The sequence below is a fragment of the Lates calcarifer genome, linkage group LG13 (assembly GCF_001640805.2).
Source record: "Lates calcarifer isolate ASB-BC8 linkage group LG13, TLL_Latcal_v3, whole genome shotgun sequence".
NCBI classification, from domain to species: domain Eukaryota; kingdom Metazoa; phylum Chordata; class Actinopteri; family Centropomidae; genus Lates; species Lates calcarifer.
Genome location: NC_066845.1, coordinates 27,166,654 through 27,178,446, shown reverse-complemented (window position 1 = coordinate 27,178,446; position 11,793 = coordinate 27,166,654). Strand labels below are relative to the sequence as shown.

The following is an 11,793-nucleotide window of genomic DNA, read 5'->3' as shown; positions in this document are numbered from 1 at the left end:
CCCCCCACACACACACACACACGCTGCAGACGGCTCTACCTGTCTCGTGTCTCCAGGTGTGTTTTAATCTCTCTGTGGTCTCTGCGGTGTCACGTATCAAACGACCCGCCTCACCTGAGGCCACGAGGGGGCTTCCAGGAAGGAAGCAGGGGCGGCGCTGTGTCCCCCGACTGATGCGGTCGAGCTTCAAACGCACCTTCAAGACTTCTGAGAAAACCGAGGACGGATCAGAAGGGAGGGGAGGGGTATAAAAACAAACGCACCTGAAGGCAGCAGAGAGAGGACACAGACAGACAGACAGACAGACAGAGGTTTAGAAACAGGTTTTCTTTAAGACTGAAAGTCAACACAGAATTAAAGACGAGTGATTTTTATTTTCTGAAAAATAACTGAAGCTCAGGAGAAGAAGTTTCAGATCTGTGAAGCTGAGGTGAGACTCTGATCGTTTCACAGAGGAGTGATTGATTGATTGATTGATTGATTGACTGATCGATCAGAGGATGTGGATGTGGCGCAGCGTACTGTGTGTGTCGGTGGTTTGTGGACTGGCTCTGGACTCAAACACCATCAGATCCTCTAAAGAGACGTCAGCGCAGAGCTCCGAGCAGCCGGTGAGAATCTGAACCACCTGGACTGTTTCACCTCCACCTCAGCTCCATGTGTTGTTCCTGCAGTTTATTTAGGCTCAAACTGTGACTTTAAACTTTGTTCAGCTAATACAAAGAAATGAATCATGATAAACAGCAGCAGGTGCAGTGATGGCAGTAGTCTCTGTAGTAGCTGGAATATTATCAGTAGGATTGGTGTGGTATTTGTACAGTACACAGCAGTGACAGCTGTAATACCAACAGCTGAACTCAGCTGTCTCTATTTCAACAGGTGAAGTCATTCAAACAAATGAAGAATCTGAGAATCTTATTAATAATAACTGTACAGTAATAACAGACCTCACATGATAAACTCTATGATGACGTCAGGAGTGAGGAGCTGGTTAATGTCTCGTGGGACACAAATAAGAAATGAATAACAAAGTGAGATATTAATAATAGAGCTTTCAACCAGCTCGTGGTTTGTTAACAGTTTGTTCAGTGCAAAGCTCTGATTTCTACAGTCCACAGCTGAGTCTACTGATCTGCGACATACTGGCAAACCCTGTTAGCTAATAGCGTTAGCTAATAACGTATTAGCAACCGTCAAGCTGCGACTCAAGTGTTTCCAAAAAACCACGGTTCGAACCGTCACAGTAACAACATCGGTGACTTACGTCATTAAAACCATCGTCACAGACGTTCCACCGAAAGCTCGAATAGTGACGTAACGCTGCGTAGCTGGAGCAGCGGTTAGAAGCTCAGCTCGTCAGTGATTGGATGTTAGTCTACAGCATTCAGGTGGAGGGCACGAGGCTCCGTAACATCCAGATGGATGACGGTTTAATGTTGGAACTGATCAGTTTATATCATTCACATCATCACAGGTTCAGACTGAGAACTGAAGAGTCTCCAGCTGCTTTCATCAGAGCGAACTCATTCAAAATCACTCTCATGAAATCTGTTTACAGCTTCAGATACGATAGGACGGGAAAATACTGTAATATTCATATTACTAATTCTACAGTGAAGCGATGATATGAGAAGTCTGAGAGCTGATTATGTTCCTTTATACTTTTTTATTTCTGTTCAGTTTAGAAACAAAAACAATCACCTGCCTGGATCGAACAGTATATATCTCTGATATTTGATTTACTTTTATTCTACTGTGAATTTCTTGCAGCATGTATTTAATTGACCTGAGGTGTTGTCGGTGCAATAGTACTGCAGTATTACTGTAATATTCCTGCGAGGATAAACAGTGTTTATAGTAACTCAGACATTTTTGATTTATTTTTAATAAGTTCAGAGTTTATTATGAAGTTATTGTATTTTGGTGTAGAACTAGTAAAAGTATTATTATTGTTGTGGTAGTAGTAGAGTAGCAGCAGCAGTTAGTACATATAGTAGTAGAAGTAGCATGAGTAGAAGTAGTGGTAATAGAAGTTACAGTGGTGTTAGAATACTAGTAGCTAAAGCTGTGGCAGTGGTAGTAGTAATAGTACTAGTTTTTGAAGTAGCTGTAATACTGTCAGTAGTAGCAGTGTGGTACTAGTAGTACCAGTATCAGAGTATGAACATCAGTAACAGTAATAAAACTTGGTAGCGTAGTAGTAGATTGTAGCAGCATTAGTAATAACAGTAGTAGTTATAGTAGTAGAAGTACATGAATTGAAATAGACAGCAGCTGTACCACTAACAGTACGACAGGAGTATGACTTAATTCATTTAAACTGATAAATAAAGTAAGTAACTAGGTAACTAAATAAGGAGTACCTGGACCAGGTTTAGTTACTGGTGTTGACCTTTAACATCTGAGATCTGAGATCACTCTCACCTGTCCATCAGGATCGTTCCCATGGTGACCAGGTGGAGCGGGCGGGACGACACCGGACGGAGACAAATGTCAACTCCCATCGACGACCAGCACCTCCATGTTCTACACCTGAGTGCAACGTACCTGTGGTGAGTGACACCTGGTCAGACCGAGAGCGTCACCGGATTCAAACCTACAGACACAAGTTGTTTTATCTGAGAACAGACAGGTACCACACAGGTGAGGTCTCAGGTGTGAGAGGAACGATGGGGAACGACCCCTTCCTACAGATCCTGGAGCGAAATAAAGACTTTTCTGTTCAGATTTTTCAGTGCAGATGTAAAAATCTTTGGAAATTTGTGAAAACATTCACAGATTTATGAGGGAATATCAACATTTAAAGGTCCAGTGTGGAACATTTACAGGGATCTGTTGGCAGAAATGGAATTTAATCCACATAGGTCTGTTTTAGTGTGTAATCACCTAAAACCAACAGTCGTGTTTTCATTGCTTTGAATGAGCCATTTATATCTACGTAGTGGGAGGGTTGAGGGGACGGGTATTCAGTCGGCTGCAATCTGCGTTCTCACCACTAGATGTCACTAAATCCTGCACACTGCTCCTTTAAAGTACGTTTTTAAGGTTACAGCATCAAATTATTCTGATGTTGATGTTTGTTTGAAGAAGTAAGACACTTACAGTGAGTGAGCTAAACTAATTCCACCATGAACCTTCAGGGCCTCCGTAGGATGTGGCCCTATGATGCGTTCCAGTTGTGCTCAGAACAAGTTCCTAATCACAAGTTTGATCCTGAACGCCTCCTGAAGTCAGCTTTCCAACTTGGAAAGTTGGAGCAACCCCACCAACCCCGACATAAGAATTCTAGATGGCTGCTGCTCACATCACGAGTGAATTTCTCACAACTGGGATAAATAAAGTCTTAATCATTAATAGTGAACACTCTGCTGATGTTCCAGTTCAGTCTTAGTTTCACATCAAGTCAGTTTTGTGTTTTGTTAACGATCGACGAATTAAACGTCATCAAACTGTTTTTTTTACACGATGACATATGCAACAACAACAAAGGCGAGCGTCCATGTTATTCCAACTTCTCAATTGGAACGCCGTCAACTTGGAGATGACGTCACTCCCAGTTCCGACTTCCAAAGTAAATGGTTTTAAAAAAACACACATCTCTCTTTTTCTCCGTTATCGTGGAGATGAAGACCATGAGATGCAGCTGAAAGATAGAAAGTGGACCTCTAGTTAAGGTCACTTTGCTAAGCTCTATTTCCAATCATCAGTGATTTTAATGCTCCATCCATCTGTCCGTCCGTCCATCAGAGGGGGGGGTGCAGTAACAGAGCCCAGAGGAGGCCGTCCTCTCCGGACAGACCGGTGGACAGACACACAGACAGAGACACAGACACCGACAGCTTCAACAGGACCAAAGGTGAGTGACTTGGGTTCGACTACATCTCCCAGAGTGCACTGCTGCTGCTGCTGCTCCAGTTAACCTCTGTATCTGTGTGTTTCAGCTCCGGAGATGTCGAGCTGCGTCCGGTCTGGTGACTGCGCGGCCGGTCTGTGCTGCGTCCGGTACCTGACAGGTAAACGGTGTCAGAGGATCCCGGTGGAGGGCGAGGCCTGTCTGCTGCGAGGCTCCACCAAGCTGAGGAGGAACCTGGGGCGCTGCGACTGTGACGCGGGGCTGTCCTGCACCGCCCTCAGCCGGGCGGAGTCCGGGGGCAAGAACAAGGGCCAGGGGGTGTGCGTGCCCCTCCCAAGGCAGGGCCAGAGGAAAACGAGGCATTCTGGGAAGAAGAGGAGGACAGCGGAGAGGAGCTGCTGATGGATTCATCATAAACTTTAATTTAAGGCTTGGTTCAGTTTGTAGCTGCAGATTTTAGCTGGAGGTTTCAGGAGATGAACTTTTTTCTCCACGTGGAGTCAGAGGAGAACCTGGGCCCTTCAGAACAAACCTTCAATACAAGTTATTTTCTGAAAAATAAAAGTTAGTGTCATATATTAAAATCTCAGAGTTTCAGTGTTTCTCTCACAGCTGTTATTTTCAACAGAGCTCTTACATATAACATAATTATACAACAGCACAGCTTCACACACAGGTGATCATCTTCAAACTGAACTGAATTAGAAGAAGGTTCAATCCAAATCAACTTTGTCATTTCATGCGACCCAGAGCCCCGAGACGGCAGGGGTCACAAAATGACCACAAAGAGACAAAATACAGCCATAAAGAAGCAAACAACGACCACAACAAAACGTAAAGAAAAACAAAGAAACACAAAAAATTACCTAAAGAAACAAAAAATGACTCGAGAGACAAAACACAGCCACAAAGAAATGTGAAACGACTACATAGAAATATTACGACTGCAGAGAGAAAAAACGACCACAGCGAAACATAGAACCACAAAAAGACATAAAATGACCACAGAGACTAAAAACAACGACAAAGAAACACAAAATAACCACACATTAAAACACTGATGATGTCTGTAGTTGTTCCTTCACAGGTCACATAACAATGTAGTTTAACTGTCAGATGAACCAGGTTTTTACTGTTAAATCAAAGTTCATGTTTCTGTAGGTTCAACTTCAATTTAAAACTTTTTAACTCAAACAGAAAAACATCTAAGAAACATTACTGCAGTAACAGCAGAAAATATTTAAGTTGGATGTGAATGAAATCCAAGATATTTGTGGCATCAGTGTCTTTTTTTTCCTCAGCCTTTCCAGAGCTTGCTCCAGTGAGAAAGAGAAAGAGCGCCTCCTGCTGGAGACTCGCTCTGCAACATCTTTAAATATTCAGTTAAATTAACGTACTGCTGTGGGTTTGAGTCCAGTTTCCTTAAAAAGCATCAAAAGGTCTTAGAAGTCTGGTGTTTTACTTTAAGTCAAAGAAATACTCTCAAAATTTTACCAGAGTAGATGGAAGTTTTAGCATCAAAATATATTTAAAGTATGAAAAGTCAGAGTTCTCATGAGGCACAATAATACACAGTATATTATATTATTAATTTATTCATGTATTTGTAACTAACCTACTTCTATAATAATTTATTTGATGTATCAATAATGAACCTGTAAAGCAACTGCCAGACACCATGAAGATGCCGTACTGAGGCTTCACCAGCAGGTGTCACTATACAGTTTTTTTTCTAAAATGTCTCTACTGAAAATGAACCAGGTTCAGTTTTGTTCCTGAGTCGCAGCTAAAATGATCTTTAATCCAGTTTAATCCAGTCTGTGAGTTCGTACAGTTTGGTGCAGAACAGATCCAGATATTAACCCCGATCGCTTCCTAATAATATCAATCATTAAACCGGAGTAGAGAAAATGGACGAAGGGAATAAGCCATTAAATCAACAGCGATCAGAGCAGGAGAGAAATGATTTGTTCTCTTGTTAAAGTTTCAGACCCAAAGCAACAGAACCACAGACCTCAGAACTGGAAGATTTTCTGACAAAAACACACGCGTTTCAATTGTCAAGGCAACTTTTCTGTTTTATTTTCTTATTCATTTTTTTGACTTAACAAAAAAAACGTTTGGACTTTGTGGGAAAAAACGTTAATGCAAAAGAAACTTTTAAAGGCAAAGTCACAAATGCAGCAACATGATTTCATCAAGAACAGAATAAAAAAGGGTGGAGGGTGGGGGAGGGGGTTCAGGTGGGGTAGGAGGGCATCAGTTGAATCAACCATCAATAGGAATGTTGAATGGCAGATGAGAGGGTGGGCGGAGCCTAAAGACAGGGGGTGTGGCTACAGGGCGAGCAGAAAGGGTTAAGTGCTGGAGCTCAGAGCTGCCCACAGTCAGCGATGATGATCTTGGTCTTGGTTTTGCCGGAGTTGTCGCCGTAGCTCTCGATTTTTTTTACTACGTCCATCCCCTCGACCACGGAGCCGAACACCACGTGCTTCCCATCCAGCCTGTGCACACAGAGCAGAGAATCAGACCAGCAGGTCTCAGCTCAGCGTCTTAACATCACCACAGTGAACTATACACCTGTACCATCACACCATGAAACTACAACTGGTTCAAACACCAAAAATCTGCATTTTGATAGTTACAGTTTCAACAAAATCAGTTTCAAGTTAGCGGACTTTACCATGTCAGAGTTTATAATGGGTGTGTATTTGTGTAAAATGTTCTAGAATGTGTGACATCACTAACTGCCACCTTTGAAAATTCTGCCACAAAAAAACTAAATAAATAAAAAATCTGATTCAAACCTCTTTTAATTCCCACAGTTTCCAACCTACACAGACACTTTCTATATGAAGACGTAGAGAAATGTGTCCTCTCTCACCCAGTGTGACTCCCATTGTCACATGACTCACAGTTTGTGAATAAATCTCCACACAGAGAGCGCTGACCCACAGTCCCATAGACTGCCATGTTAAACTGAGCTCTGAAGCTTTGTTTTAAAACTGTGACGGAGCCTAAACCGTAAACAGGACGTCCACATATAAAACATCAGAGTCTTCACTGAAGCTCTGTGCAGCTCAGAGTGAACACACTGTGCTGATGGGAGTTGTAGTTTTTGAGCTGTGAGGGCATTTTTGATAGCAACCTTTGGCGTATGAGCTGTTGTGATGACTCAGGAGTTTCTGGGCAGAAATGGACTAAGCCGACTGATTGGCTGATTAACTCTTAGTCTCATTGAGCCCATTTTTACTGCTGACAGTAGGGTACAGCAGGGTGCGCCCCCTGGTGGCTTCGAAGGAACGCTTGATTTGATTTGAGCTGAGTTCTCGTCAAGTGAAGCATTTGAAGCGTCGGTGTCACAGCTGATTGTGTTCAAACTGTGTTAGTGTGTTTTCTCTCACCATGCTGTTTTTGCTGTGCAGATGAAGAACTGGGACCCGTTGGTGTTTGGTCCGGCGTTGGCCATGGACAGGGTGCCGGGGCCGTTGTGCTTCAGGGAGAAGTTCTCGTCGGGGAACTTGTTGCCGTAGATGGACTTTCCACCGGTTCCATTGTGGTTGGTGAAGTCGCCGCCCTGTGAGTCCACAGGAAGAAGTTAAAATAAACCATCATTTGAAGACGTCACCTTTGACTTTAGGAAATTCTACCAAGCATTTTCTTACATTTTAACATAAAATAATCTGAAAATCTACTGGAAAAAAGGTGCCTGAAGCTGGAGTCAGATTTTAATCATTTTTTAATCCAAACATTGGTTTCTTGAACTAATTTCTTCCTGATGTTCAAAGCTAGAGACAACAGCCTCACCTGGCACATGAAGTCAGGGATGATGCGGTGGAAGGAGCTGCCCTTGTAGCCGAAGCCCTTCTCGCCGGTGCAGAGGGCGCGGAAGTTCTCAGCAGTCTTGGGCACAACATCAGCACGGAGCTGCAAAAAACCACAGAAACCAACACACCCAAAAAGTGAGTCAACGTATGAACAAACAGGGAGTGAAGTCAGTTCATTTTCAAAACAAAGGGGTAAAGAAAAGTGGTGCATTCAGTGACCAGTGAACAACATGTTGAAATCCAGGCCCTGAGCCAAAACCAGAGCTGGTTTATCAGACTCTGCACTTTGTTCTGTGAAACAACTGATTGTATAAGTCTATAAGGAAGAAGAAGAACCACTCCTTCACATGTACCTCAATTCAAAATGACAGGTTCATATGAGAAACTAATTCAAGTACATGGTTAAAAAGTCAGATCAAGTTCAACAGCACCTGAGGGTACGAGTTCAGGCCCAGTGAACCTGGCAGTTAGTGTGTGGTTGTTGTGTAATGTCAGTGAGGCAGCGACTGCAGCACTGCAGCAGACTGGAATATCTGCATGCCCTGCACAGCACTGACGCTACCATGCAAGTATGTTGGGGGGGGGGTCTGAGAGTGGTGGTAGGGGGTGGGGGCTGCAGCAGGAGACTAGCTGGACAGCTGAACTCAGAGCATCCACCTGCTCGGCAGAAGCAAACCACGCTGCAGAGACAGCATGAAACTTCTGCACAGTAACTCTTTATTTTCTGGATTTTGTTTAAACACACAAACGCACCAGTGGAAACGTGCGTACATGAACTACACTCCTATAGTTCCAGTGACCGGAGTTCCTCATTTTTCACACGCGTCCACTTTCACCAATGAGGCAACTGGAGCTCACGCATTCATAATTAAAGAGCAGGCGGCAGGAGGAGGTCAGATTCCCGGTAACAACACCGCGCTAAGCCAGGAGGACCGGGAGCAGCCAGCGGGTCTTCAGGCTCAAATTCAGGCCATAAAAAGAAAAATCGGGAACGCCCATAATGGGGGACGCAGTTAATGCCATGAACACAAAATGGCTGCTGAGGCGCGTGAAGGCTGCAGTTAAACGCCGTCAAACCGGGCGGATGTTAAAATAACGTAGCCGCTTCAGTAAGATGGTGAAGACAAAGAACTGCAGGTATCCCGGGAGCTCCATCTCCTACATCCGCATTTTTACCGTACAGACAGACCTCCTCCACCCTGCCCCCCCCGCCTCACCGCGTCAGTACCGTGGAACTTTCCAGAACTACCCCCCCGTCCGCGAGCACAGGAACCGGCGCCGTTAGCTTTAGCGGCTTATGCAAAACGCCGCAGGCACCACTTATTTTCTTATAACCCGGATCAAACCGAGATAAAACAGCGTCAACCCGCCACACGTTCAACACACGACAACATAAAAGAGCTCCTCTGCCGAGTTGATATGTGTTTTTACGCCGAGGGCAGCGGCGGTTTCCCGGGCTTCAGCGAAGGCCGCGAAACGCTGCAACAAAGAGCAGCGGTGGATTTCCGCGTCGTTAGCATTAGCTCAACCATTAGCCAGCGGTGCCCGGGCAGCGTGCCTCTCAGCGACTCAAACCGGGGCCGCGGGCCTCAGCGTGACGGAAGCTGGTGCAGTTTGTCTATGGCCGCGGGAGTTCACAAACAAATGTCGGTGGATTATTTACAGATTTGCGGCTAAAACCGCCCCGATGGCGGCGGTAACGCGTCAGTCCGGATCACACGAATATTCTTAACAAAACACTAACGAGCATTTCTGACATGAACAGGAAGGAAATCCTCCGCAGCTGCGCCGAATTACTCCACCTGCACCGACATTAGCACCGTACATGTCCGCTGTCCAGCCCCGTTAACCAGCACCGAGCAGCGCTGGCTGGACGCCACAAACACGTGCACGTGGTCCCGTCAAGATGTTGGTGACAGCTCGGCTAACGTTAGCGCTCGAGATAATACGTGCAGACCACGGCGAGCTGCGGACACCGGGGGTTTGACGTCCCGCAGCCCGGGCTGACCCCCCTGCAGCGGCGGTTATAGCCGAGACCCGGCGGAGTCTCACGGGGCTGACGTTAACGTTCACCAGCCGCCCTGACATCCATCAACCCCGGCTACGCTGTACACCACAGGGCGCGGCTTACCTCCATCACAACCCGGCCGACTGGTGTCCCACCGGCGGTGATATCGAAGAATACTCTGGGCTTTGCCATTTCAGCAGGCGGATCAGGAGTCGGTAGACTTGAGAGTTTTCCGGCAGAGGGACACAGTGGGCCGCAAGGAACCGAAAAAGATGGAGGAGTGTGGATAAATTTTATATAAGACGCCGGTGGGCGGTGTCAAACCACAGCCAGCCAATCAGCAACACGGGAGCGTTTAACTGACGTTGCTTCTAGCGAATCAGCAGCCAGGACGCCTGACGCTCCCATCTTACAGGTCTGTAAACGGACAGACGCAGCTCGCGATGCGTTTGATTCGAGCACCGGAGCGGACCGCTACGGCGGAGGTTGGGTGTTTCCAGGTTTTGTCGCGCGCAGCACCGCCCCGTTTCGGTGTCCGGGTCGTGAAAACCCTGAACTCACGAGTGCCAGAGCAGCGCGCGGTACAGGTGATTGACAGCACGGGCGACCAATAGCGGCGCGAGCTCACCGCGGTGCGCGAACGGTAAAGTCCCGCAGTCGCAGCGCGTTCCCGCTGACAGTGTGAAATGTGTGTGTGCGCGCGGTCACGCGGTTCAGGGCGCGGCCCGTCCAGTTCTCCGCAGAAAGAAAGAAAAGTGAAGAAGTTTGTGTTTGAAAGACGCAGAAAAGGTGACTTCACCGAGCTGCGCAGGTGATACACTGCGACCGTTGACACGTGACCTGTCAGAGTGAAAACAAAAGTTTCATGATTGTGTCTCTAAAAGTCATAAAACCTGAACTTTTTTTAGACGTGACTCATGGTTCCCGGGACATTCCCCTGCCGTTACTCGGGAACGTTTTCTGTCCGGAAGTTCATGAAACATTGCACAAACAACTGTCCAGGAACCTTTATTTAACATATATAACAATGATTCTTAATACGAATCACTAAGAGTCCCACAGTGATGATGTGTTAGCTTCAGCCTGGTTCCTCCACAGAAAGACAATGGGATTATTTCATAGAAAATAAACAGTGAGCAGCTAAAGTTTCTGATCCTTCAGGTTTAGTTGATCAGATCATCTTCACAGATGAACACCACTGTTCTGATGTTTGAAGTAAGAAGCTAATGTTAGGCTATAAACCAACTCCACCACGGTCACATGACGTCAACGTCTCCACCACTAAGCTTCCAACTGGTCATTTCATTTAGCTCTGAGCTCTTCTACAAAAGCCTTTCTTCTTAGAAAGTTAGTGAGAGTTTGAAAGAGCGTGAGTAGAAACACAACGAGGCTGTAAAGGTGGACTGGTGAGTAGATGGGTTTTCATGTTAACGTCCCCGACAACCTCTGTAGTGTCATTTAGACACTCGTTAGCAACCGCCTTTTTTAAGACACGGAAAAGCTTCAAACATCAGGAGTGGGGGATTTACTGACCCATTTTATGTCGGAGAATAAAACCTGAAAATGTCTTGAGCTTGTGTTAAAACCACAGACCTTATTTCAGACATTTAACCAGAAACACACTGACTCTGGGACGAGGGAACAGGAAGTGCTAACATGCTAACATGCTAACTTACTTCCTGGTTTTAGACTCAGTCTTGCAGCTCTGGATTCTTGGTCAGAAACACCTGAAGTTTGACTCCCGACCAATCATCATTCAAGTCCTCGGGGAGGATCGAGAAAAACTAACAGTGTGTTTACATCAGAGCGCGCTGGGCAGGAAAATACAGAAACATCTGACGTTCTAGATTTTCCGTCGGTGGTGTCGTGGGTTAGACGCCACATGTCGCACTGTAAGGCCTGTTCTTACGCTCACAAGTGATGCTGGTAAATAAATGAAGTTTATTTGTGGTGTCTGTCCCTTTATTTGCTGTGGACCTTTGATAAACAGTACTGGGGGTTTTCCAGTGGGGCTGGGGGGCTATGGGGGGTGAATTGTCCCTTTCAGGTTTTCATTCGGAGGTGAGGTGTTAAAGCAGACCCTGACAGAGATGAGGTGGGCAATG

The 11,793-nt window shown here is 45.7% G+C and overlaps 2 protein-coding genes across 2 annotated transcripts; one reads left to right on the top strand and one right to left on the bottom strand.

Moving 5' to 3' along the window:
* The first annotated feature begins 45 nt into the window (after window positions 1-45).
* Window positions 46-6,024, top strand: LOC108875451 (uncharacterized). The gene is made up of 4 exons (XM_018664418.2): window positions 46-611; window positions 2,436-2,552; window positions 3,748-3,856; window positions 3,942-6,024. Exons 1-4 carry the CDS (start codon window positions 501-503, stop codon window positions 4,253-4,255), a joined length of 651 nt encoding a protein of 216 aa, XP_018519934.1. The 5' UTR covers window positions 46-500; the 3' UTR covers window positions 4,256-6,024.
* Window positions 5,911-10,000, bottom strand: ppiaa (peptidylprolyl isomerase Aa (cyclophilin A); the record flags this gene model as incomplete). The annotated part of the gene is made up of 4 exons (XM_018663454.2): window positions 5,911-6,357; window positions 7,258-7,430; window positions 7,661-7,780; window positions 9,812-10,000. Coding segments are annotated over 4 exons (615 nt in total), but the record flags the coding sequence as incomplete, so codon positions are not given.
* Between the last annotated feature and the right edge of the window lie 1,793 nt (window positions 10,001-11,793).

Excerpts from the sequence above, each read along its gene's own strand:
- LOC108875451 (XM_018664418.2), top strand. The coding sequence starts at position 501 with ATGTGGATGTGGCGCAGCGTACTGTGTGTGTCGGTGGTTTGTGGACTG. Across the intron at positions 2,553-3,747 it reads CTGAGTGCAACGTACCTGTG|AGGGGGGGGTGCAGTAACAG; the intron begins GTGAGTGACACC and ends TCCGTCCATCAG. Across the intron at positions 3,857-3,941 it reads CAGCTTCAACAGGACCAAAG|CTCCGGAGATGTCGAGCTGC; the intron begins GTGAGTGACTTG and ends TGTGTGTTTCAG.